The sequence below is a fragment of the Opisthocomus hoazin genome, chromosome 11, assembly GCF_030867145.1.
Source record: "Opisthocomus hoazin isolate bOpiHoa1 chromosome 11, bOpiHoa1.hap1, whole genome shotgun sequence".
NCBI lineage: Eukaryota > Metazoa > Chordata > Aves > Opisthocomiformes > Opisthocomidae > Opisthocomus > Opisthocomus hoazin.
The window spans coordinates 19,434,710-19,461,903 of record NC_134424.1 but is presented as its reverse complement, the minus strand read 5'-3'; the positions used below and the strand labels follow the sequence as shown (position 1 = coordinate 19,461,903).

At 48.1% G+C, this 27,194-nt stretch overlaps 3 protein-coding genes and 1 long non-coding RNA gene across 4 annotated transcripts in view; 2 read left to right on the top strand and 2 right to left on the bottom strand.

The window, feature by feature from the left end:
* The window catches only part of DCAF1 (DDB1 and CUL4 associated factor 1), a 53,331-nt gene extending 42,155 nt beyond the window's left edge, over positions 1-11,176 (top strand). Inside the window, exons 23-24 of the mRNA XM_075432624.1 lie at positions 6,155-6,410; positions 10,182-11,176. Coding sequence (XP_075288739.1) covers positions 6,155-6,410; positions 10,182-10,240 — 315 coding nt within the window. The 3' untranslated portion in view covers positions 10,241-11,176. The remainder of the gene's footprint in view (positions 1-6,154; positions 6,411-10,181) is intronic.
* A 5,559-nt stretch (positions 11,177-16,735) lies between these two features.
* Positions 16,736-19,864, bottom strand: RBM15B (RNA binding motif protein 15B). Its single transcript, XM_009939693.2, has one exon. It carries the CDS (start codon positions 19,763-19,765, stop codon positions 17,000-17,002), a length of 2,766 nt encoding a protein of 921 aa, XP_009937995.2. The 5' UTR covers positions 19,766-19,864; the 3' UTR covers positions 16,736-16,999.
* A 404-nt stretch (positions 19,865-20,268) lies between these two features.
* MANF (mesencephalic astrocyte derived neurotrophic factor) lies at positions 20,269-24,375 on the bottom strand. The gene is made up of 4 exons (XM_075433041.1): positions 24,244-24,375; positions 22,476-22,603; positions 21,566-21,707; positions 20,269-20,453 (listed from the first exon to the last, which is right to left on the bottom strand). The coding sequence occupies exons 1-4, from the start codon at positions 24,329-24,331 to the stop codon at positions 20,269-20,271; spliced, it is 543 nt and encodes a 180-aa protein (XP_075289156.1). The 5' UTR covers positions 24,332-24,375.
* A 218-nt stretch (positions 24,376-24,593) lies between these two features.
* Positions 24,594-27,194, top strand: part of LOC142362762 (uncharacterized) — a 60,751-nt gene continuing 58,150 nt past the window's right edge. The window contains exons 1-2 of the long non-coding RNA XR_012765271.1: positions 24,594-24,934; positions 25,423-25,511. This is a non-coding gene — a long non-coding RNA (uncharacterized LOC142362762). The remainder of the gene's footprint in view (positions 24,935-25,422; positions 25,512-27,194) is intronic.

The following is a 27,194-nucleotide window of genomic DNA, read 5'->3' as shown; positions in this document are numbered from 1 at the left end:
TCCCATGCTGGAAATAGGTAGTAATTAAAATAATACTGATAATTTGGAAGAGAACACATTACTGAAAATTAGTTTGCTTTTCTCTAGGAGAAACATGGGGGTGGAGAGTGAAAGAGAGGGAGAAGTAAACTAGCAGCTGGTTTCTTGCAAAAGCAAATAAGTTGACCAAAATAATGAGACTCTGGGAAACATGACTTCTTTACCAAAAAAAAAAGAAAAAAAACAAACCAAAAACACTAAAGAAAATAAACACTTTATAGAGGCAGTTGCTTACCACTAGATGATTAGATTTAGCTACAAATAGCCAGAAGTGAATTAAATACAAGCTGATACATTTTAAAAAGTGGGAAAAGCTTCACTGACATATTGTTTTGCAGGTAGAGAAAAGACAGCCTCATAGATGGAAAAAAAGAATAGTTAGAGTAGTATCACATAGTGTGATTCAAACTGAGAGGTGCAACAGATTGTATTTGCAGAGGAGGGGACTGTTGCTAGAAAGCATCTGCAGGTGAGAGGTGTTGATTTGGGAGTAATGATAGGAGGTGAGCATGGGGGTGAGGAAGGAGCAGCTGGGAGACAATGACAGCTGAAGAGTTCATGGAGCAGTAACAGAGGAAGCTGGGCACAGAACTATTGATGTAAATACTTGTTTTGGACTGAATCAATCCTAGTAGAGGAAGAAAAAATGAATGAGGTGTTAAGTGAAAAGATGAAGCTTTTTGAAACAGCTGAAACCGTGTCAAATAAGCAAAAAATCAGTGACCTGTGGGATCTCAAAACTGAGTTAAAGTTTCCAAACCTAGTACTGAGAATTGAAAAAGACCTGTGGATCTTCTCTTGGCAGCTAACACCCAGACTAGTGTAAATTTGAGAGATTATGTAATCTGCAGTTGAGAAGTCTCAAATTCTGTTCATCTGGTCATAAAAAAATTTTGGATTCAAGAAATGTAAGAAAACTCTATAAAAAGTCTTTAAGAGTACTTATAAAGCAAGCTGGTATATTTTTATATACTGCAGATCTGCAAGTGCTGTAAGCTATACTTCATAAAAGCACTTTGTACATACACTGATACAATGTTAAAATACAGTGTCGAAATATGTTAAAATCAAAAATCAAGGTCTGCCTAGTTACCACGTGTTTTGCATCAGAGTTGGAGTAAGTGAAAGACTGGCGTTTTCCTGAGCCTTTAAATGTTTTTTTGAGACATGAACACTGGTGAGTATGTTAAGAATCAATAACCTGTACTACCCAGAAAGAGAAATTTTGTGGATTTTGTATGTGCAGAATGAATGGGTAAAGGGGAGCAGTGAGAAAGTCTATGATGATGAAAGTCTATGAAGTGCATGCAAACGTGCATCAAAGAACAATATGGAAAAAAATACACAATGGTTGAACAAGAGCAAAGGGTATTTACTGAGCTCTGACCAGGCTGTAAATACTGGCAACATGAAGGATTAGGTCAAGCATTTTTTTTTTGTTACAGTGCTGCCACCTCTATATATGCCATTCCTTTAGGGGATGTTGTTTTGTTTTTTCCTTTGTAGTTATAAATGATAAATTAATTGAACAAAATCTACTTGGCTCTTTACTACCAGTTTGCAATCTTACGTAAAGATTCAAAGTTACCAGTAATTTTCTTTGAGATTTACCAGTAACTTGCTTTGAGATGATCTTCAGATAATCCTTTGCTATGTAATCAACTTTTCTCGTTCTGTTTGTTAATATCCAGCTTTTCTTGTGCTGCTACATCTCTGTAAATCTGCCTGTAGGAAGGCACGGTAAAAAGCTGACATGAATCACTTTTGCCCTCTTAATGATCCTCAGAGGCATTGCAGCCTGCCTTTTTGCTATCCCCTTATAATTATAACCAGGGGTTTGTTTTGTTCTGTTGTTCGCTTTAAAGTGTCAGCTTTGTCTGTCTTCCTTGCCTTATTGTTGCAGTCTTTTTGCTTTTAACTGGGGTGAAGTCAGCAACTGTAAGTATTTATGTGGAGAAGTGGAGCCAGGAAGCCTTTTTGTGTATGAAATAGGGTGGATGTTTCCTAGATTGAAATTCCTTTATTATGGCAGTACTGTGTTTTTGCAGAGCAGAAAGAGTTGGCTATCCAGGTATGTTGATACTATAATGACCTCTGCATTGCAGCTGTTATGTAGTGACATCTGTGTATGCTGAAGATGGAGTAACACTGGTACAGTATTGTGAAGATGATGCAGAAAACCACTAGTATTCATATTCACTATCATATATCATAATAAAATTAATACATATCTATATAATGTGTCATTACCAATTTGAGTCTCATTAGGGGTCAATGGGTACTCTACTTTAAACTGTTCTGTGCTTGGCAGGTATCAAGGTAAAGCTCCCTTAAGTTAATCCTAAGTTTAGGTATCTACAAGCAATTAATGTACCTGAATCACTGTGTAACTAAAATGGGTAGCAATGTGACATCCTTAACTCAAAAGCTGGGCTCCATCACATCCCTCTGAGTGTTACCTACCCTATTTAAAAGGGAGCATTAGATTTTTATTTTTTCCTCCATCATAGCCTCAGGTTGGGATTGTTTGTAATCTTCAATGAATTAATTGGAAGTTAGGGTTTTGGTCTGGCTGTATGGTAGTAATAGTGCACCTGGCTGTAGAGGAGGCACACAGAAGTATCAGACAGTGAGTCACAGTGCTGATAAGTAAGGTCAAATGTTCTACAGAGAGAAGGTTATGAGATGGTCATTTTGTGATTCTACAATACTACCCTCATGCCTTCTGTAAAGATAACTGGCAGCTGTGAAGCGGCTTCCCTCTTGGAGAGGGAAGAGAATATTCTCGAAGGAAGCAGAGCAGGAATGTGAGCACTCCCTGAACAGTGAAAGTTCTGATCTGTGCAGCTTTTGCAGAGAACGATCCAAATAGATTATCTTTAGGTATCTAAAAGAGTTAGGAATGGCTAAACCAATTCCTTGATGCTGTTTTTTAAGTCATATGGAGTGTGCTGGTCCATGGGTTCTGTGGATCGGCTTACTCCAATGAGGAAGACAGGCACAGGTGCATGCTTGTTTTACATAAATGTGCATGCTGGTTCTTTTTTTCTAGCAGCACCTGTATCATTGCCCAAAGCTCTTGGGAACTACTGATGAGTAGGTGGGAGCTTGCTTTTGCAGGTTTTTCCTTCACAAATCCAGATATGGTTTAGAATAACTGTTCTGCCTATCTTCCCTTGTGACACTGCATAAGGATTTTTTTCACTGCTCTTAGGTATGCTTGTATGAGTCATTGGGGAAGGTATGGCCTTTTTTATCTGTATATGGATCCCTTATGTGAGACAGTTGTGGTATCTGATGAGGATATGTCCCAGATACCCAGTCTGTTAATGGCTATCGCTTACATATGATGGTGATAGGTGTGAGGAGATACCAGGTGGAGTGTTTCTCAGCTGTATGTCCCACAGGATGGTTTTGGGTGCAGAAGATCAGCGTGCTTTCTTAAGAGAGCTCTAACCACATACGTGCAAGCCTTGTGTTTCTGGACTGGAGTATTGCAGTGTGCCTGCGGAGGTTTGTGCTTGGAGATTGTTCAGACGCTAATGCAGAAGTAATCTGCATGTCACTTGGCAGGAGCACCACATTTTCCAGGTTTCTGTTTGTGTTCTTAAACCATGACAAGATAATGGGTTTCTTAGTAATTAAGATCACTCCTCGTGAACTGTGTTCTGTGTCACTCCTTCAGCTCGGTAAGGGTGTGCACTGTGCGCGTGTCACATTCTCTCTCACATGCACATGTGACATCTTGTAGTGTGGTTTTGACACTGTTTTCTGGTTTACCAGGGACAAGTATAATTTAGATCTCTTCTTACTGTTCCTGCGTGGTTTTTAAATGTGTGGCCTGATTCTAATAATATACTTCAGAATAAGTAATTTAAACTGGAAAGGTGGAAACATTGATTTTAGTTCTTCAGTATTCTGTTGCTGTTCATATTTTCACAAGAGATTTTTTCCCTCACCAATAGGTATAATGCTTCAAAGTTAATTTGCAGCTAAATATACACCATTTCTGTGTAATCTGGCACTTGTCAGCCAGAAGAAATCTTTAGCTTTATACAGCTATATTTCATTCCATCCTGTATTTGAAGGATGGTATTGCTGCATATGGCTTGTCTTAAGCTTGAATGCAAAAGTTAATAAAATGGTATTTAAATTTCCAAGAAATACATTAAATGTGAAACATAGTCAAATTCAGTAGTTTAGACATTTTAAGTTATTGTGGCCTAAATACTTAGGAAAAAAAATGCTTTCAGAAATTCCACAGATGTGGAAATTAAGAGAGTGCCTAACTGATTTCAGAATCCTTTAGGTTTCAACTACACGGACTCTAAATGAATCTTGTAGACAATACACTTTTTTCCTAATGTCTACAGTTGTGTCTCTGTCCGCAGACACTGAAAAACTTGGCTTAATTTTTCCAAGCTTTTCAAATAAATTGATCTCTTCCTTTCCAGCTTCGGACTTGTTTAGAAACCAAAAGAGCAAAATAAACTCTCCTGCCTTGTCAGTTTTTATTCCAATTCTGAATAGAGCAATGAAGTTTGACATTGACCTCACTGCAGATACTGCACAGAACAAAAGTCAAAGTTAAGACAAAAGCATTTATACTCAATTCAATATATTTTATGGAAAGTTATACTCAATATGGCACTGCATTTTAAAACTGTGAACTGCAAGTAAGGTATTTCCTCTCCCAGTGTGTATACAATTCAAAAAGCAATGTCCACTTATTTGAGTACTCATTAACTCGAAGTTTTTAATTGCCTAAAATAAGCATAGACTTTAATACAGGTTGTTTTAATTTTATACTTTATATAAGCACTGTCAGAAAGAAAAGTGTATCTAGCAAACCAGTGCATTTATACTGTAATCTCCATTTAAATAACACAGCATTTCTGGTCAGCAGACTTGGCTGCCTTTTGCAAGTGAAGAAACAATAAAATGTGCCCAGACTTTTTTGGCATTCCTTGTTTCTTTTGCTTATGACAGATACTGGATTTGTGTGGGTGGGGTAGATTTTTTTTTTTTTATGGCATTGACTGAAGAAAAAGTAAGTTGGGGAGATGACAGGTCTTTTTCCTCTGATCTTTTAGATCTGAAAATGCAGCAGTCTAAACAGCACAGTGTGAGTGTGGTGAGCTTGAGGACCAAACTAACCCTTGCAGTGGGTTGTTAAATACCTGTCTTAACTGCTTCATTATTTTGCAAAATGTGTTCCCTCCTGAAACAAAGGGGCAATTAAGACTGAATGACTTGAAGCTGCCTTCCTGCCACATGGGAGCATTCTGTTAGAGAAAAAGGGTGTGACTGAGGAGGTGTGCAGGTATATTGAACCCTTTCTTTTGAGTCTTGGAGATGTCCTGGAGTTTGGCTTCTAACGGCACTTTTTGGCCTCTTGTTTTATCTGGAAGAACAGTAGGACTGTAACAGCTTCTTCCCACTCAGTTTTATCTGCTAGACACGGATTTCTGGATTTGATCTGTACAATGAGAAATTCAGTTTCTTTACTGAATGCAAATTCTTATGGTTTGATAGAGAAAGATCTTGATCCACAGGTAAATGCCAAAGATGAGACTTCTGAGCTGCTTTACACAGTTCTATCATCTGAAGCCGAGTGACTCGGGGACTGGTCTAGGCTAATAGTATCTTTCCCTGCGTTTTACATCTCATCTAAATCAGGAATGACTGAGAAACTGAACATCTGTGCTGCATGCTGTTTGATGCAAAGTAGAGGTTTTGGTCCAGTTGAAACTAAAGAAGTTTATACAAGACTAGCAACAAAGCCGTGGATTAACGGGTCTTATTTCATGCCCTTCTCGAGGGTGCATTGTGGTGACATGTGTTGATGGCCAGTATTGGAGAGGAGCTTGAGCCAATGGTACTTGTGTTGCACTAGCATTTTGCAGATAAGACTGTGCAGACCTGCTAATGATCTAGTATGTGTCATGTTCTGTAGTTGTGGAGAGAAGGTTTTTATGTGGGTGATGGGAAAGTGTGTAAAATGGGTGATGTCTGGATAGGGGGAGAAGTGAAAACTATAGGTATATTTTCTTCAATTATTCCATTTTACATTTGTTTTAATGTCTGCAATGGACTATTCTTGCTGTCTTTATAGGAGGAAGAAGAGCAAGAGGAAGAAGATGATGATGAAGATGATGACGATACAGATGACCTTGATGAACTAGATACGGACCAGCTGCTGGAGGCTGAGCTGGAGGAGGATGAGAACAATGAGAATGCTGGTGAGGATGGAGAAAATGACTTTTCTCCCTCTGATGATGAGGAGCTTGCCAACCTCCTGGAAGAGGGAGATGAGGGTGAAGATGAAGATTCTGATGCTGATGAGGAAGTCGAGCTGATTCTTGGAGACAGTAAGTGTGTGCCCAGCTTGGTGACCACAGGTGACCTTCTCCTCTGTTTAATGTCCTGACAAATAGGCTTCTGAGCTACGAAATTACTTAGCTGACCTTCCCCCTTTGCTGGTATGAGAGGCACAAATCATCATGCATATCATCATGCTTGTCACCTGTGGCCTTTCAAAGTAACCTGTTGCTAAAAACAGCTTCTATCTGAGAGAATAACTGAGAGTTCTGGAAAGGAAAGTATCTTCTTTCTTCAAGTGCTCCCAGGTGCGTGTGTGAGAACTTAAAGGCAGGCCAAGAAACTCCATGTGAAGAAACCTTGTCTGATTGCTTGCCTGTCCTGCCCTTCAGGGGGACGCTGGTTGAACTGTTACCTTACCTGTCCCCTCTGCTTTATTTGTATCTTTAAAGACAGAGAAGCATTTTTGCTCCTTGGTGCTATTCTTTTTCTTTTGTAATTGCTTGAAGTGCAAAACCAACATGGCGTTTCTGACTTCTCTTCTTTTTTTATGCTGTTCTGAAGCTAACATAACTTTTGCGATAAATTTAAATTGTTCTCTTTCTGGCATTCCACAGGTAGAGATACTTGAAAAGTTAACAAAGTGTGTGTATGTATAAGAAAGACATGTCTGAACGTTTTATGTAGCAAATCAGTTTAGAAGAAGGCTTGGCGAGAAAGAGGATGTGAGTAGGATAGCATCAGGCTTGGGATTTGTGACACCAGATTCGGGTCCCTTTTTTTGCAGCACAATTTTTGAGTATGCACGACCAAGCCACTTGTTTCTTTTTAATTTCCAAGCTGTAAAATGGGGATAATATAGTTACCTTAAATTAAAAAGTTGGTAATGATGAGTAATTACAGTGTGCAAGGTATTTGAAGTCCTGCAGTGATAGGAGACTAATGTGAGAGCTGAGGTGGGAATCAATTTTCGCTACCAAAGTGCTGGAGGATTAAGCATGCCAGGGCTCTGTTTTGGCACTGATGTGGCTGGCAGACTCGTTCCTGTCCCTTTCTTCTGTTAGGGTGCAGCTTGGTTGTTTTTAAGGATGAAGCCTCATCAGGTTGCCAGAGTTATTCTGTGGGGTCAGCCTGCTGTTCTCTTGAAGGTAGTAGGTATACAATGCAGGGCCATATAGGACATTTACATAGCTCAAATTCATTAATAGCATATTGCAGTTCAGCGTTTTGGGATTGCGGATAACTTCTGCCTGTCCCAGTAGCTGGCAGGACCCCTTCTCGACACAGCTCCATTTCTGTTTCCTCAGGGGGTGCAGGGCCAGCAGCTGTTAAGAGAGCACCCAGAGTGCTGTAACTTGAATTGTCCACGGGGCAGAATGGAGGGGAAGTTCAGGCCATTTCAATAACTATTCCTGTAGCAAAACTAGGTGCTACTTGACACTTCAGGTGTGTTCTGCAGAGCACTGCATGTTATGAAATGGCCACATCTGTACCATTTATGGATAGAACCACTTGATCAGAACTTTGATCTGGTATTGCTGTGGAACTGCAGCTAGCCCATCCTGTGGCTGTTAGGTTGCTTGGCAGCATCTTTGGAAACTTAAAGCAGGGAGTGCAGCTCTGCCAGGCCGAGATATGTGTGGTCCTTGCACAGGGTTTGATGAGTAGGGTTCTGTGGCTTCTTCTCTGTGACTTCAGTTTCCTCTGGCTTGCTTTTTTTTCTCACGCAGCAACTAACTAACTAACATTTCCCTTTCCTTTGCTTATGATATGTTCCAGAATTAAAACTTGTAAGGGCACTGACACTGTTGCAAAGTACAGATCTGAGGCATGGTGATGTATTTAGAGTGCTTCCTACTGCAGACCCTTGCTGTATTTTGGATGAACCTCCGTGACATACAGTGGGTGTGCTTCAAAACAAAAATAATTCAAACAATAGTTGAAACGGGAGTGAGTGGCTTTGTGTCCTTGTGCTTTAGAAAAGGTTTTGTTTCCTGTTCAGGAATAATCCATGGAGAACCTTTTAAGTATAAACTTGTCTTTCTCCTCCTTTGTCACCACCTTGGGGAGGGTGGATGTGTCTTGTCCAAAGCAGTGTATGCACTGTGCAGATCTTTCAAGACCTTGTTCCTGGGCCAGTGGGGTGTTCTTTTTGAAATGCACGTGTGACATAGGATGGAAGAAATATATGGAATTCTCACCAGCAGCGTGGCTGACTCCTGTTTCCTCTTCTCTTCTGTAATCAAAAATGGCAACTTCCAGACAGGTCTATAAGTTTCTGCCAAGCAGTTAACTGCAATCAGGTTTATTTATAGACATGGAGCTCAAAATTGGAAGGTTCTGTAGGTGGACTGGAGAATAGAGTTAGGAGATCCCTTTTCAAAGCTTTCCTGTGGTGTTGTATTTTTTTTTTTAAAAAAAAAAACCAAACAAACAAAACAAACACAACAAAATAACCAACCAGACACCAACTTCTTCAGCTACTCTTTCTGGATTATTATCTCGCTTGTGCTTCTTTCCCTCTTACTGTGTACGTGTCGCTGCTGCGGCACCGGCTGGTGTTTTCCAGCTCCCCTTGCATGGCTGTAGCTGTTCTGGGAGCACTGATGAGTCCTCAGCTTAGGCTCAGTAGGATGGATGGTGAGACTGGGACATCCCTCGCTGATCACAGTGGAAGGGCAGCTGCCTGATCTTCAGGGAGGAGGGTTGGGGGAAAGGGTTTATACCCTCTGCTGCTTGCCTGTGATTTTTTTTTTTTTTCTCTAAGGAAAGCATTTGAGAAGGGGTGAGCCTTCCAGAAGGCCTTGCTTACCTTGACAGGCATTTTAGAGATCCAGTGTAACTGAGATGGCTAAGAGAAAGTCTTGGTGTCTGGTTTTTTTTTTTTGATATTTTTAACACCTAGTTAACTGCAGCATCCAATGAATTCACATAAGAAAAAGAACCAACGTCACCTCTAAGGTAAGGCAGGAGACCTCTTGCTGCCAGAGCTGCTACCACTTCCCTCTTGCACAACTGAGGGAGGAGAGATCTTATGTTTTAAGATAAAGACCAAGTGTGTGTGTGACTGCTTCTGGCAAATTCTCTCATGTCTTTGTTCTGTACCACAGTGAAGAAAACCAGGAAAAGCACAATTTTCAGGTCGCCTTTAATGAGTGCCATTAAATTCATTACAGAAGCCTTTGGGTTGCTAGAGGAGGGTTCTAGTTGTGAGTGTATGAATTGCTTCCCCCTCAGTGGGGAGGTCTCCCACTGTGCTGTGCAGGGGGGAGTGACAGGCCAGTAAGAACCTAGTACTAAGGAAGTCTGGGTCTAACTTCCTGCATCATGAATTAGCCCCATGCACGTTATACAGAGGCCGTATGTCACCACATCAGGTTGGTGGAACTGTCAACCTTGCTTTCCAATAACAGCTGTGAGGAGTCTGTCCAGCCCCCAGCATGAAGAGCTGTTGCATTTGGATGTGCACAGTAAGTTGTGCAGGCAGCTCACGTGCAGGTAACTTAACTGCTGGTGACTTTTCTCCATCTTGTTATCGGAAAAAATCTGCCAGCTAATAGAAGCGGCCCTTGTGGAAGCTGCTGTGCTCTTGACCCTCTGTTTTAACCAGGGAAAGGAAGCTCTGCTGCAGATGTGCTAACTGCTTTTGGTTGTTTTGAAATGCACTAATGGTGCTAGCTGCCTCCGCCACTGCTGGGGAGTCACTGGTCTCGAGCAGGTGGTGGCCATCTCTCGCAACTATGAATGTGCTGCCTTGCTTAGCAGCCCTGGCAGCTGTGTTCTCCCACAAACCAGACATAACCGATGTGTCTTCTTTTCAGCCGACAGCTCAGATAACTCTGACTTGGAGGACGACATAATCCTGTCTCTGAATGAGTGAGGAGGGACTGCCAGGCGGGGTGTTGGCAGGAGGAGGCGCTCCCTTCCCAGCAGAAGACCGGAGACCAAATAGGAAACTGATTCTGAGCACCCCAATCCTTTTTCTTCTGGGGAAACCTGAGGAACTCCAGCCCATCTGCTGTGTTGGTTTGAGTCAGTTTGAGGCTCGGCATGGAGTCCGAGGCTCTACAATAAAGAGACCTGGGGTTAGGCCTCTTTTCTCTCTGCCTTTTTTTTTTTTTTTTTCTTTTTATTTTAGGCTGAGATGACTCTCCTCTTCAAGGAAACTTCTGAAGATATTTCACAATATATTTTCTTTGTATAAAGTTCTTTCCTAAAGAACAGAACTAGTTTTATATAAAACAAAAAAAAAAAAAAAAAGCAGGTGTTCTAGTAAAGAGGGGATGAACTTTGTATTCCTGTAGTACCTTGTTACCATGGGGTAAGTTCGAGGGAGAAAAATTGTTAAAAATTAAAAGAAGAGGCATTTTTATGCAACTGCTAAATGAAATAAGAGGATCATGGTTTCTAAAATTGTTGAGGAGTGAGAATATTTTTATTTTAAATATGATTTTATTTTTTAAAAAAAAAGCAACAGGTGTGAACACCTGTTAGTGCCCCAGTGTGTTTCAGATGCTTTTGTCCTCCGGGGAGGAGCCCCGGGGGTGTTTGGTAACTGAACATACAGGCTGTTTACAGCGGAGATTCTCGCTGTGATACCAGCTATAGTGGGAGGCTGAAATTCTGGCTTGGCCGAGTCAGAGCCTGGTATTCCTGAAGACATGGGGATCTAGGATTGAAGTTTGAGCCCTCTTTCTCCCCTCTGCCCTTTGTGGTTCAAGTTTTTTAAACTTTTTTTCCCCCCCCCCCTCCTTCTTGCCTGTGTGGAAACTGCAAATTGAAGGCCTTTTTCTTTAATGTAAAGTGTATTTATTAAAAAATTAAATACAAATCCTGTCTCTGTTTATGGCTGTGAATTGTAGCCATGCATTCCTTTGCCACCTATGCAAAAGCGGTGCTGGAGGAGCGCAGCCCTGTGCTGGAGAGCAGCTCAGTGTAGCTAGTGGCTGCAATAAGGAAGGGCAAAGTAAACAAGGGGTGAGATTTCTGAGAGTGCAGGCTCTACCCGCTGCTCCAGTCCACGGGGACTCCCACAGCTGCCTGACGTCATTTCACAGCACCAGTGGGTTCAAATCTGCCTTGTAGGTTTGCCGGACAGCCTTGAATTCTCAGTGGGGTTGTGGGCAGTGCAGCACCGCATCCTCACTGCACCACGCGTGAGCTGGAAGGTGCTGCTAATGCCAGGCTGTGATTTTGTTTGAAGATGCGCCAGAACATCCACTCTGCAGTTCGGCGCAGGGAGCTCTCCCCGCCTTGCTGGTGGGCCGCCCCGTCCATGTGTGGCTTGGCATTGTGTAGGCTGCCTTGTGGCTTGCTGGCAGAAGGCAAATTAGGTGCTCCTGTTGGTACATGACGAGGCCCTGCCCTTAGCAAGGGATAAAAAAAATTGCAGTTAAGTGTTTGGTTTGACTGTACAGCATAGTTCTGTGAGTCAGACCTGGAAGGTAAGTGTGCTCATTGCTTGCTTGGACAAGGCCACTAAATGTGCTATTTATTCCCAGGTGTTCAGATGACATTCACTCAACTTTTTACCCTTTCTCTGTTTTGGCCAGTTTCAGAATAGGGTTTGAGGCAGAACAAGGAGCTGGAGGCTTCTCATTCCTTGACACTACAGCAAGTTTTCCACCAAGAACTGTGCTCATTTCAACTAAGGCTCAAGGTTTCATTGCTTGAAGAGGAAGTATTTTCTTTTTAACCAAGAGAAGGGATAGCTTGTCTTCCCTCCAGCATCACATCTACTTAGTGCACTTACCCAGGGCTGCTTGTTAATTAAAAAGAAAGGTTCTGCTGCAACTTATAATGGATAATTGTACCCTACAGAGTCGATAAAGATGAACAAGTTGTGATTACTACAGCATTTAAGATCAGCAATTGGAGCAGCATTCTGATTAAATGAGGGGATTTAAAATCGGATATGCCATCCAACAGCTGTGGAAGCCAGCCTTTGCCTTATCAAAAAACATGCAACTTTACCTTGGAAAATCTGCTGCTCAGGAGGAAGGGGAAAAAAACCAAACCCTAAACCATGTACTCAACTACTAATAACAGAGGGAGCTACTCTGTCAGATGTCCTTATCTTGTTCTGGCGTTGTACCACAGCTATGATCAGCGGCATCTGTTGCTGTGTTGGGCCTGGCTATCTCGGAGAAATATACCAACTAGTTTTGTGAGACTGAGCCAAAATATCTAGGATGGAGCTCCTATTTATAAATTTGACTTGCAACTGGACCACTGTAAGTAAATGTGCCATCCCTTCCCTCCCACACCTAGCCTAGCTTTACTGAATCGAGCCAAAGTGTGCGTGGGCCTTAGCATGCGGCTAAGGAGGCAGGGCCTGGCCGCAGCAGCCTGCAGGTCACCCACCAGCTAAAGCAGCCCTCTCTGCCTGGCCTGGGCAGACTCCCAGCTCTCTGCTTAGCGCAGCACTGCTGAAGTTAAACACACTGCAGGGGAGGCTGCCTGTACCCTGTGCCACCTCCTTTCTTCTTGTGGGGCATCATTTAAGAGTGCTGGGGAGTAGAGTGACTGGACCAAGGGGATTCAGAATTGAGGACTAGCAGGGAGTTGTTTGTTTGTTTTTGTCAGGCCATAATTCTGAAGCTACTTGGGATGAGGGAAGTCTTAGTGTTTGGAAAATCATCTCTTCCCCTAGCATCATGATTTAATCTATTTAAAAGCATGGTGTTTGGAAAAAGCCCTATAAGCTTCCTGAATACACACAGCATGTTGCTGGTGTGATGCCATACGGTGTTTCTTGTCCTACGCAGCCATTACAGACCTTGGCTTAGAGGGTAGAAGGGACATATTTAAATGTTCTACCAGCTGGCTAAGACATATACCTGCCTCTCTCGGCAATGGAGGGGAGCCTTTGCAGTAAGGATGCTGCGTTTCCTCCTGTGATGTGAGCAGAGCCTCTGCCCTCAGCGTGGCATGATCCTCTTTGCTCTGTGACCAGACCATGAGTAACTGCTTGGCCCATGTGATACTCTGCAACACCATTCCATGGAGTACAGGCTGTGTAGCCATCCTGCAGCACCCTGTATGAGGTTGTGCACATACCCCTTGCAGTGCCATGGTTTGGCGGGGGGAAAAAAGAAAAAAAGGTCTTGTGTAGGCTACAGTTTGGAGAGCAGGGTAGAAACCTCAGGGCTGGTCAGTAGTTTAACCAGTGTGCTAGTTAAAGGTAGTAATCAGGGCATGATTGGCTCATCAGCACTGCTCCTGTGCACGTGCTGGGCGCCTGGGACTGCCTAGGGCTAGCCCTCTTGTCCAGGATCCTGTTGCAGTAAAGACAACCAATAATGGATGTTCAAAAGAGGCTTTGTAAGACAGTATTTACTGAATGGGCCTTTAAAAAAAAATAATTGAGCAACTTGGTCTAAACACTAATGTTCTCAGAACACAAAATCCACCATCCCGCACCGTGGTCCCTCTTTGAGTTTCAGTTCACCCTCAAAGAAACAGCGAGCATTACCCTGTTGCGATTACCTTACTGCTGCTGCTGTACCGACCTGAAAGACACCCCTCTGCCCCACCCGACGCCCAGCACAGCTGTACCCACCATCTTCCAACATCACCTGGTGTCTTTGGCCTCCCAACTGGGGCCGTGGTGTTCCTCCCACCACCCCACTGTGTATCTTCTGCCCAGAAATGCACCCAGTCCTGATTTAAGGGCCAGGTCTTGCAGGTGGTAAGATCCAGGTGTAGTCGTTTTTTACTGTAACTATCTACCCTTTTTCAGGCCTCTTTCTCGTGGAACCAGCCTGGATGCCTGTGTGAGGGGATGGGATGGCAGACAGGACTACAGGACAGGGAGGGGCCTCTGGCCTCCACGCAGGCTGGCTCTTCAAGCGATGGCTGTGGCTCACTTGCATCCTGGGGAGCCGGGAAGTCTCAGGCCATGAGGTCAGAGGGCTGATGCTGCTTCTCTCCAAGGTGGTTTTTTCCTTAAACTCTCATTTACACCTGTTAATCTGTGAGGGAGATTTGTTGGTCCCCCATTCATACACACATCCTCACAACTGTCAGGCACTTCCCTGGGAACAGAGATCCCACCATCAAAAATATTATCCAACCCAAAACGTGACAATGTGTGTCTTCTAAAAAACCCTACATTATTATTTCCTTGTCTCAAAAGGAAAGTGTGAGATGGGGGACTTCTGGTGGTTCCCTGGCTTTGCCATCAAGCAGCCGCAGCTTTTATCATGTATTGATTTTTTTTTTCCTTCTGATTCCTCACATACCATCACATGCACACGCATGCATGCACAGACACACGAGGCCGCAGCAGCACGAGCTACAGCTCCCTGCCAGCAAGAAGCCAGGCCGGCATTTGTTACTGCACCACCAGGCACTCTGCCTCAGGCTGAACGGACGTCTCCCACACGTAGGATACTCTGACAAAAAGCTCTAATCACTCTATGACTCTGGCCATAAGGGGTATTTAATAGCACTTGGTTTCAGATAACACTTAACGGTTACAATTGTTGACATTTGGCACTGTCTACATTACAACAGCATCGGGGACTGGGTCACAAGGTTCAAATTCGGTGTCCCTGTAACCATGTAAAACCAGGGGCAGTCCAGCTACCCTATGCCGTGCAGCCGTGGTGTCGTGCAGGGCACCTCTGTGCTGCCCAGTGCAGTGAGCCTGGAGACACGGTTTGGCTGCTGGGCTGGGCGCAGCGGAGCTGCTCCTCTGCTCCCACAGCATGACCCGGCTTTCCTGGAGCCCTGCTGCGCCCGGCAGACAAGCCAGCTCACCTCTCACCATGGACAAAACCCTCCGCGGCCTTGGAGCTGTACTTGGGCCCTTACGGACAGAACTACATTTTCTGGGGTACAGAAGATGCATCATCAAGTGAAATACTAACCCCCTTGTGATCACACTAACTCATCAGATTTACTTTTAATATAATCACAGTATTCAATGTTAAAAAAAACCAAAACAACAAACCAACCCATACTTGTTGATATCGATACGTTATTAAATTAAGAAACCGCTCAAACATCATCAGCTGATGATGACCCTACTGTGAAACTGCAGGGTTAAAAAATGAAAAAAGACTAAAAGTGTCATTAGACGGAGTTATGCTCCCTGCTATATACATTTTGATACCAATCATACCTGAGAGCAGTTTTCAAAGGGCCTTTGGCAGCCATCAGCAAGTGAGTCTGCTCGGTCACACAGACTGGTGCAAGAAAGACTCTGGTTCTCCCAGGATTTTGTTCACTTGCTTACCACCAAAACAAAACAAAACAAAACCCCTGCAAATTTAAAGAAACTTTAAAATTTAGTGTTTTAAATCCCACACAATCTCCTGTAAGCCTCCTAAAATCTACAGGCATCATTTTAAAAAATAAAAATATCCCCAAACTGAACAGTGTGGATTTTAACTCTAATTAGCACTAGTTACCGCATCTTTATGTGACTTGGCAGTCAGAGGTGCAGGCGCCCTAGCTCCTCTCCTGAACAACTCTCTCCTACCACAGATAGACAAGGTGACGGAACCATCCCATCTTAGATTTCAAATTCTCCTATATCTCCAGAGTTTTCTACAGTCATAGACAGGTTATTTGCGGTAACATAAACACGTTTTTCAGACAGCCAGACATGTTTGTCTCCTTTTTCGTAAGCCTGCAAACAAGTTTCAACTTTAGCAAAAAAAATTTTGCCGTTTGTCTTTCAATAAAGGATTTCAGATAGTGCAACACGATTGACTCCGCAAAGGGGCACCTGCAGTTCACCAAAAACCTTTGTGCCCGTTATTTGCTTGTCTACATCTAATACAGGCCCAAGAGGGTTCCCCCTTCAACGATTTTTTTTTCTCCTGCTTGTTTTTTTTTTTCCTTTTATAAAACCGGGAATGTCAAGCCTCATTTTTGTTTTGCCCAGGAACTTCTAGCTGACTGAGACACGTAGCGGGTGCTCACAAACCTCACAGAACTGAACACGAGAGTTGACTCCTTAGTAGCAAACTTTTCGCCAAGTATTAACTGCAATTTTTTTTGTTGTGTATAAAAAACACTTTGATTCTCAATCAGGGTTTGCTTCCTTGGTAGCCGGCTTCCTGGGATGCTTCCATCCTCGCACAGACAATCAACAGGAATGCATCCAGACTCAAATTTAGGAAATAAAAAGCAAACAGGACAAAAAAAAGAAGAGAAAGATACAGAACCAACCTTTCAGTCTCTCATACAGCACAAAGAACCCCCCTTCCCCCTCCCACCTTGCAGGACACACATAAAGAGACAGAGGAGGTGCAGGAGGCTGGGGTCTGAGAAACTGAAATTGGCTGGGACCATCACCTCCCAGTGCCTGACAGCGCAGGGAACCAGCCCTCCCTGGGCCGTAAAAACTAGGATACCGCACAAGTTTAGAAATCCATCAGTGAACAAGGCTTTACTGACAACTTTTCATACAGTTAAAAAATAAAAATACAGAACAACAGCAGACAGTGTCACATATTAAAAATGAATAAAATGGGCTCTATTTAAATGGTATTAAAATTAATTAGAAACTAAAAATCTTACCACTTTGGTTGAGGTTTTTTGAGCCTCCACCAAAATGATCGGCCTTAAAAACAACTGGGTTGTGTGACACACAAAGAAAACATGGAATCTGAAAAGACAGTGTGGGCTAGGCAGTGTCTTTGACTATAACTATCACCATATGCTCTTCTTCTAACTTTCCCAATGTCCTTAGTGCTGACTGGAGGTACTGCTGAGAGAATTCACACGGAGGGAAGGCGTAAAGCATGCCTGTGCTGTCTCTGCCCTTCGCCCCTCCCACGGGCAGGCTGATAACCCCAGCAGCCTGCTTCTGTTTCAAGTAGGAGACCAGGTTCCTGAGAAGCCGTCGCTGCAAGCCAGGCTCCACAGCAGGGAAGGTCCCCTCAGCCCCTGCCCCTGCCGGGGCGGATTGGGTCGCCAGGAGCACAGCGTAGCCGTTGGGGCTGCCTTGTTTGATGCGGCGAGTTACTTCATCCAGCTTGGGCTGGTCGAGCCGAAGTCTCTGAGCGATTTTGAGCTGCGTTAACTTCCCGCCGGATGAATGGTCTTTAAGGAGTCCGTTGATGACACCGAGGTCTCCCTCCAGGATGTGCATAGAGGTGGGGAAGCAGCTGTTTTTTAGCACAAGAAGCCCATTCCAAGCAAGCTGCAGCGTCTGAGCATATTCCGACAAATTCTTTAGCTTTTTGGTCTCAGATTTTGGCTCCTCATGAGTTTTTGATTCCGATTCACCAGTTCGATGATTGCGTTCGCTGTCCCTTTTTTTAGGCTGGGGAGCATCGGATGCCTCACGATGGGGTTTCTCCTCAGTCGCGTGACGATTGTTCTGGAGGGAGTTGCTCTGCTCTTTCTCGGCTCCGGATTCTGTAGTGTGATTCTCCTTGCGAGCCCGGTCTGGGCTGCGGTCTGAAGCTGGCCCACTGGCCTTTGTCCTGCTTCTGTCCTCGTAAGGCGAGTGCGTAGTCCTCCCGCGGTCACTGGAAAGACTCCGGCGTTTCCGCCTCTCTTCCCACGGCTTGGGTACGTTGCGATCGCTGTCGCTGCCCCAGCGCTCTCCGCTCCGGCTACGCACCGACCGGCTGTAGCTTTCCAAGTTGTTTCTGCGTTCAGCGTTTTTGGCAGGGCTGGCCCAGTCTGCCTCTACAAAGCTCCTGTCTCTGTCCGAGTACAGGAGATGTGGAGGAGTCCTATCTCGCACCCTCAAGTCTTGCTCTAGGCTTCTGTGTCTGCTGTACCCATCAGCTAGCAGTTCGTAGTGCACGGGGAGTGGTGCAGGCTGGTACTGCTGTGGGTATCTCGTCTCTTCTGCTTTGGCAAAATCCACTCGGAGTCTCCTCTCTGGTCCGCCCAAAGGAAAGCCCCTCATCTGGGCGCAGGCAGCCTGTGCAGCATCCAAGCTTTCATACTGGATGTAAGCAAAGCTGTCCCCCTTCACGTAGTCAATAGTCCTGATGCTGCCGAAGCGGTCGAACTCCCTCGCCAGGGCAGCCAAGGAAGTGCTCGGACCCAGACCACCCACCCACAGCCTGGTTGTAGGGTTGGCTTTCCCATAGCCAATTTTGATAGGGTTCCTGCCGACAACGCGGCCGGACATGGCGACCTTGGCCCGATGCGCCATGTCCAAGTTTTGGAACTTGAGGAAAGCATAAGCCCCACCTTGACCCCGCGCAGGGCGCTTGATCACCACTTCTTCGATGATGCCGTACTTCTCAAAGGCGCGTCTCAGCTCCACCTCCGAGACGTTGTGGTCCAGGTTGCCGATGAAGAGGTTGCGGGTTGCTCTCTGATCATCCTCCGGCATCAGGTCTTCCTCAGCCACGATGGGGTAACTGTACGGGCGGCCGCGCTCGTCATACAGCCCATAGTAATCCAGGGCCCGCTCCCGCTCCCGGGAGAGCCCGATGGCAGCTGCTTCCAGGGCGAAGGCGGCAGCCGCAGCGTGAGCATGCCTGGGCCGCGGCTCCCGCAGCAAGGGGCTGGTAACTGGAGAGAGAGATCTCTGCTTGTACTGGTAAGCGCTGTGGATGGGCGGCAGGTACCCCAGGGGCTCCGGAGAGGGCGCGGGGGGCGGCGTGCGGCTCCTCCGGCCCCCGCGCAGATACACCGGCTCCACCTTGAGAGGCCGGTCGTAGAGGAGTAGCTGCCGGGCCCGAGCGTGCCGGCGGGCATCGCGGGCGTCCCCGGGATGTCGGAAGTTGACGTAGGCGACGCGGCCGAGCTCGGGCGTGTGGGAGAGCTTGACGCTGATGTCCCCGGCGCCCCCCCCCGCGAAGCGCTGGAAGAGGCGGAACAGGCCGTCCTCCAGCAGCTGGTCGGGCAGGGCCGCGCTCAGCCCGCTCACCAGCAGCGTCTTGTACTCACACGAGCCGGGCGGCTCCCCGGCCAGGCCCGCCGAGCCCCCCAACGGCGCCAGCAGCAGCGAGGGCGCGGCGCCCGGTGGCGGCCCGGCCAGCAGCAGCGACGGGGCCACCACGGCGCCCGGCAGGGCCTTGGCCTTGGGCACGCCGAGCGCCCGGGAGGAGGAGGAGGACGAGGAGGAGGAGGGGGCGGCCTGGCTGCCGCCGCGGGCGCCCGAGGCCGAGCCGCTCCCCGCCGGGCGGTGGTTCGAGGAGTCGCCGCCGCCGCCGCCTGTGCCGCCGGCCCGCTCATCGCCGCGGTGGCTGCGGGAGCTGGAGCCGCCTCCGCCGCTGCCGCCGGTGGTGGTCGCGGTGCCGCCGCCTCCGCCGCCGCCGGGCGTGGACTTGTCCCTGCTGCTGCGGGAGGCGCCCGAGCTCCGGTGCGGGCCGCGCCGGCTGCTGCTCTCCCGCTCGCGCTCGCGGGGCCGCTTGGCGGCGGCGGCGCGGCCTCCCCCAGCCGCCGGCGGGCTGGAGTCCCGTTCGCCGCCCCGCTTCATGGCGCCGGGGCCCGCGGCTCAGGAGACGCCTCCGGCGGCCGCCGCCATCTTGGACAAAAGGGAACGAAGGCGGCTCCGGCCGCCGCGCCGCGCGGGCTGTACGTCATCGCCCCGCGTCCCGCCGCATGGCGGCGTCAGGGGGCGCGATGGCGCCACACGGCGACGCGACAAAGAGCGCCTCCCGCACGTGACGCCGGCCCGCCAATCGCGAGGGGCGATGGCGAGCGCCGGGCAGGGCCCGGCCGCTGCTCAGTGGAGGGTGGGGCGGCGAGCCGCCGGAGAGCCGTGAGGGGGCTGTGGTAGTGGGGCGGGGGGGGGGGGGAACGGGAGGGGTGAGGGTCCGCACGCCCCGCAATCACGTCACACGTCACGCGTCCGCGCGGTAGACACCGTCGTACTTTTAATGAACGTCCCGTACAGCGCGCGCCGCCTCAGCTACCGCCGCCGGGGGCGCGCGCCCCGGCCGCCTCAGCCCCCGCCCCGCCCCCCCCCCCCCCCCCCCCTCAGAGGTCCGCGCGGGCGCTGGCGGCCCTGGGCGCGTACTTGGGCATCAGTTCGTGGATCCTGCGGATGAAGTCGGACTTCTCGGCGCAGCCCTTGCACCCCTCGCCCCAGTCGTCCAGGATCCGGCGCAGCTCCTTGACGCGCAGCTTGCGCAGGTCGGCGGTGCTCAGGTCGATCTGCTTGTCTGCGGGGAGAGCAGAGCCGCGCTCAGCCCGGGGGCGGCCGCCCCCCCCCCCCCCCACCTCCGCCCGGGAGACCGGTGCGTCAGTGCGCGGAGACGGCGAGGAGCGGGGTCCGACGGCTGCCGAGGCCGGTGCGGGAGGCGAGGGAGCCCGGTGCGGGAGGGAGGAAGGTGCCGGGCTCCCGGGGTGCGGAAGGAACGTCCAGGCTGGACTTTTGACCGCAGCTATGGCTTTTAGCACCGGGATTCATTGCTAGAAGCCGGAAGGTTTGGTTGCAGCTTAGATGAAGGAGCTCCACAATAGCCCTGAAACCCCCTTTATTATATGAGCAGCAGTGCTTTAATTCTCTCTTCCACTGGGTAAACGAAAGGTAGCAAAGTGATTTCAGAGGAAAGATAAGTGAGCGACACCAACAACCACCTTGTTAGGAAGCAACAGGACATTAGTACCAAAAATGAGAAGCATAAAGACCCACAATCCAAGAGGTGTCTCCAGGGAACGCAAGGGCAGAGATAATAGGAAAGCAGTCAGAAGGAGGCATTTCCAAGACTGATCTTCACATTAGTCTTTTTCAGGAAGAGTAGGTCATCTAGGAACGCGAGAGGTCAAGGCAGGTGGTAAGAAAAGCGTGCCAAATGCTCGGAGCAGACACCAGCGGAGGCGAGAAAGAAGTGTTTAGCAACCTGCTACTGGCAAACCCAAGAGCAGCTGGCACTACGGAGCTTAGCTAAGGGCTCGAACCAGAGACATCATCCCAGGCCACGGGACACCCCTGGCTGCCCCCCAGGATGAGCTTTACTGCACGTTCTTCTAAACACGATATTCCAAATAGTGGTTTAGGCACAGTAGTGCTGATATGCCCGGGAGTTACTTATTTCAAGGCAGACCAGTGGTGCTGCAGAGGCTGGAAGGGGTTAGCAGCCAACAATCTTACCTGAGCATCTCCGTAAAGCTCTCTAGGGTGTTCATGGAGAACAACCCAGGTTGTAAAACCTCATTAGGCTAGCGATCCTGTTACAGAACTTAGGACTGAGTAGTCTTAGTATGCTGTTTTACCCCAAACGATCCGTACCCCAGAAAAGCACGGGCATTTTCCTTTGTGCTGGCAACTCACCGTATTTTAATTCGCAGATCTGACTGTCTTTCTTCTTTAGTTTCTCACAGATCTTTTCCACGGGGATGTGATGACTCATGGGCTTTGATACCTCGTTAATGATTTTGGTGGCGGCATCACTTGTGGCCCCAACATAATAGCACTAGAGGGAAGAAAAGAATGAGGTGGCGACACATGGAAAGAAGCTTCTGAAAGGAGGGTTTTCTGTCTGTCTTCTCTCCTAGATGTTTATTGTTACAGAACCTTTCCAAGTGACCGCTACAGACAGACAAAAGGAAGCCTAACCCTGAGCCTAGGGTATTGAGTGGATGTTTCCCATCATACTGCTTTGCGGCTGTTGAGGGTGGTTATTTCTCAACTTTAAAAAAAATTCAATTGGATTAAGAATAAAGTCTTCTTCATTCAAGGAGAAAGACTCTGAAGTGTTCCCCCTCTGCATTTCTTTTGGTGTCTCTAGTTCTCTTCTTAGGAGAGTTCAGGGCCTTTTCCTTGGGGCTCTTCTTTCGGGGATTGCCTTCTGTTTTCAGTTAGGGCAATTTGGTTTCCCTTTATTTAGTTTTCAGCTAAACAGCTGAAGAGCATAAATATTTTAACAGCTTATATACCACCCCGGATACAGTTTAAGGGACAAGGAAGTCCTACAGCAAATAAAAACCATGTAATCCTCAGCACTTCAGTAACTGAGTCAGCCAGTCTGTTGACAGATTTTTTTTTTTTAGGTGAAGAGATCATACTCCTCAAGTCTAGTCTTATGAAAAAATAGAGGGCTAATTGCGGCCACAGAGCTAGGAAGAAGAGCCCCTTGGAAGCCATATCGTATGAACTCAGAAGCACTAGTTTCCCCTTGTTAGCCAAGTATTTTACAACTTATTCCCTCAAGATGCAAGTATCATTGAGTACTACCACTTACCAGGCGGTTCTCTTTGCCTTTTGCTTCTCTGCAGGATTTCAAGAGCTCCTTTTCAATACTGGCAGGTGTGAACTCAGCATCATTGTCCTTTAGACTCTGGTAGAACCTTCCCAGGAACGTAACACACACTGGAAGGGAAGATGGATGGAGTTATCCACCACTGCAGTAATCTTGTGGCAGCTCTTAGAGGGCACGGGTAGGGAAACAGAATAAGGGATTTGGAGAACAGAACTTCTAGAAGCTGCATTAGCAGTCAGTGACTTCACACAAATTTCAGCAAGTCTTTCAGAGCACACGCCAATCGACGATATGCCCTGGTATTTTTGGTGGATTTCTGACCATCTGAGAAACCAGGCACATGGAAGTGTCCAGCGGCTTCTGTACACTGTCCTGAGTGAGCAGCAGGATTCAGCTGAGGGGTGCAACACGAAACAGTGCCAGTGCAAAAAGGTAAGCTTAACTTTCTGTCTTATTCTTGCTGCTTTGGGAAGCAGCTTGTCAGACCACAGGCTTCAAAACCAGTTCTGACTGAAAACCAGCTCTCTCTACACAATCCCCTTACAGGCTATGCGTGTGCTGGTTTCAGTAGTACGGTATCATCAATTATCAAGTTGGTTCAGTTCATAGGCAAGTTATTTCCAAGTAAAAAAGAAACTACGTCATCACACGCTATGTCCACTCGGTGTGTTTCTCCTCTCTTCATTCCCATGAGCTTCTGAATCGGTTTCAGATTGAAAGAGAGCAGAGTCTTAAAGACAAGGAAACTCCCACCAGTGTGCCAGCAGCTGAGAGGACGGATCTGAGTTCCTGCCTGTGGGAGGGCACAGACAACTCAGTCGCTACGCTTTCCCCTCGGCAGCAGTCACTCCGCACAGGCGCGTGTCGCTGGGGAGGGGGGCAGCCAGCTATGGGTACGGCAGCACACAGGGTCTGCGTGACAGGGACCGCCCAGGGACACACCATGACTTCGCCAAGTGTCAGCCGTCGTGCATTCTGCTGCTCACGCGAGTCGCCTGCAAACATCAGCATCGCCTGGGCCCGGAGCTCTGCGGATTCTCACCACTTCCAGGGAAAGGCACAGGTCGCGTCTTCCGTGCGATTTGTTTACCCCAACAGGAAGGGACTGGTGAATATGACTGTCGTTAGCGACTTGTATTCGACTCCCAAGACGGGCCGTGGCACAGGAGACGGGCAAGCAGAGGGAATCGAGTCCGACCATCCCAAAGCCAAGAGAAACTGACTCTCGTTAACACTTGACGTAACAGTAAGCTGGGCCATTTAGAGAACATTTTTTCGTGTGCACACAACAGCACCATTCACCCCACGTCAGCCCGTCCCCAGCCACAGGCGCACGCGGATGTGTGCTGTGCGCTGTCTGGAAGTGGGAACCTTCGGAGAGAATAAAGATGTTGCGGGCGGCGGCCGCCGGGAAAAGGCTGCCAGCCCAGAGCCGGGCCAGCGGCACTGCCCGCCCTCCCCTCCCGCCGGCCCGGCCTCTCCCCGCGGGGGGCAGCGAGGGCTGGGCACCGGCACCACCGACGACCGCCCGGCCGCCCTCGCGCCACCTCGAGTCCTTCCACCTGGGGAATCCGCTCCGTTCCGCCCCACGACTTCCAGCCCTGCCCTCCGTCGGCGGGACGGGACGGGCGACCGGAGCCCTGCCCCGAGGGGGCTGCTCCGCGCCCCGGCACCGCGCACCAGGCGGCGGCAGGAGCGGCCTCACCGAGCCGGCCCGGCCCGGCCCCGGTCCCGGCCCCGGCCCACTCACCCTCGCACTCCCCGTCGCGCAGGGCCCGGCCGCCGGCCGGCAGCAGGAGCAGGGCCAGCGCCGCCCAGAGCCCGTGGGCCGCCCGCATGCCGCCTTCGCTCCAGCAGCCCGCGCGCACCGCGCCCGCCGCACCGGCACCGCCACCCCCGCGCCGGCTTTCCTCCGGCCAACCCCCGCCGCCGCCGTCCCATTGGCCCGCTCCCCGCGCCGGCTTCCACGCTGCCTCCTCCCATTGGTCCCTCCGCCGCCTCCACGGGAGAGTTGGCGGCCGCCGATTGGGGGAGACGGAGGAATGCCGGCGCGCGGCGAGTTCCCCCGCCTCCCTTAGCCGCCATTTTTGTTAAGGGAAAAACGTCGCCGCGCGCTTCCCGCCATCTCCTGAAGGGGCAGATTCTCACACCTGGGGCTGGGCTGCCTCGAGGGGCGCGGCGGGGGCCCCGCTGCCTTCAGGCCGGGCGGCCGTGCGAGAGGTGAGGACCGCCGCCGTGATGCATTCCTGGGCTCCCGTGGGCTGAGGCCGTGGGGCCGGGGCAGAGAGCTCGCCGGCGGCCGTGCCGGCTGTGAGGGGCGCCGGGGCCGGGCTCTGCTGCTGGGCTTCAGCCCGAGTAGAGCCTGCGCGGGAGGACTGTGGTTCCGCCTGTACCCCTGTGAGCTACAAGGCCTGAATTCGTGAAGTTGGGACAGCTGAAAGGTGAGTGGCTAAATTAACGACTTGTGAAGGGCTCTTTTGGTGGCTGTTTTTGTAGACCCCAGGAAAGAAATGAAATATTTATTTTTAAAATTCCTACTTACTATCCCAGCCACTGTGCCTTTTGTTCCCAAAGCCCTCACAAGATGTGCTGGGAGCTGCCTTGAACTATCCCTGATGCTGTGAGTTTATCGCTTTGATCCCTGTGAAGTTGTAGGCCAGCTGGGGAGGGAGCACACACACCTGTTGACTGTTTTGTGTCTTGGGGATGGGGGGGCTATATGTTTAACAGTGCCTGGCCTAGGCTGGCGTGCTAGTAAAAGAAGGTAGAGGCAAAGTCACATAGCCCTGTGCTATGGGAAGGGAATGCATGTCTTGGCTTGGCAGGTTCTCTTGGTACAGGAAGGCTAATGAGGCACCTGAGTTTTGCCTGCCCCAAGAAAAGCCGTGGTAGGTATTTTTCGGTGTCTTAAGTCTGAATTTTCTTGCAGGTCATCAGCTGCAAATTACAAGCCTGACGAGGAGACAGAGGCAGGATGGGGAGGAGGAGCAACCTGCTTCAGCAAAGGTCGTGTAGCAGGTGAGTAGTAATTAGGACACTACATTGTGCCAGTGTGAATACAGCAGGTGTGTTTACCAGATAGAAGAGGTTCTATATGTTGTTATGCTTCAAAATGTGTTTATTGAAATTGGTAATGATTTTTGTTTTTAAATCAGTCCATAATGATTCCTAGGATTACTCAAGATCAATGTACTTTATGAAGATTATTGGCTTTTTAAAATTTATGCTGATTGCCCATTAAAGTCACTTAGTTGTGCAAAGAAGTGGTTTCTTAAATTGCCCTGGTTTGTTATCAAGATAGCGGCCAAAGGAGTTGCAAGATGAAGTGGCTTATGAATTAGTTGGAAGTAGGGCTTAAATTCAGAATTTGGAGAATTTTCAAGCCTCACAATAAGGAGGAAGTGTAACTATCAAAGGAGTGCAGTTATAAAACAGATCTTCAAACCAGGTAGGGATGTTATACATTTTTATAGAATGCAATGTGTGGGTCGCCACGCCAACAAAGGCACAGGATAGGAGTGATTCCACTCCCCCCCCCCATTTCAATATGGAATCCTCAGATAGCTCTGAGGAAGAACCAAGGACTCCTTTTGATTTAATTTTTCTTTTCCTTCTTTTTATTCATAGTTTATTTTCTGGCATTCCAGCAGCCAGGAAGGATTGCCTTCATTTTACCTTCTGCTGCTTTTTTGATCCGTGGCAAGGTTTCTAGGGTTCTGTTCATTCCATCACCCTTTGGATCATTAGGGATTTGTCATGTCTGAAACCAGGGTGCTAAACAGCTTGTGCTGCTCCTCAGTGGTGATGGAACATTTTGACTGTTACTCTGCTGAGTTGGATGGGTGTTGAAAAAACAAAAAACTTAAAAACTTCTTTTTCCTTCTTTCGCCTGCCCTTCTTTCGCCCTTCTTGTTTTTAATTTCCACATGTATAAACAGTAAGCAGTAATATTCAGAAGAATGGCTGAGCCTCAGAGATCTTCCTGCAGTGTCGTGTGCTCAGGATACTTCAAGTTGCATCAAGATTCATGTTTTTTAGTGTCTATCTTCTAAAAGTGACTTGGCTGAGGATTTAGCTCTGGATGCAAAGTCGGTTGGTTTTATCGTTTGAAAGCCCCTCAGCTGTTAGGAGAATTTAGCTCCTTTTTAAGTGTCACAGTTTAATGTTTGAGTTAAAACTGTACCTGTGGGAGGATATTCATCAATTAGTCTTCTCTTTGGAATAAAGGCAAGAACAGGGAGGGAGACGAGATATTCTTGTATGTGACAATTTGAGATAGAATGTAGGTGGAGTTTTACGTTGTTACTAGGAAGACGCAAAGGGTGTAGGAGCCAGTGGTGAGGGTTTCTAGTCTTCTTCTAAGCTGTGTAGTTAGACTGGTTAAACAGAATGTAGTAGCTCTCTCTTGGGGAGGTTGCTAGTGTTACATCCATTACAGTTTCTATACCCTACAGGATGCTGAGGGACAGGGGTGGTTGTGTTTGTTCCCTGTGCTCGTGGAAGTGTTTGGCTATGGGGCTGGGCAAAGTTTTAGCTAAGCCAAGTGGTGCTGAAGAAGTGAGGTGCTGGGACATGGGACAGTTATGGCTCTTGATTGAGTGGGAGCATGTGACAGAGTGAGGAGTAAACCTTGAGTGACCTCTGGTCAGTTTTTTGCAAGCTTTCGGAGCTGGTTATGACAGTAGTGCAGAGTGCTATGAT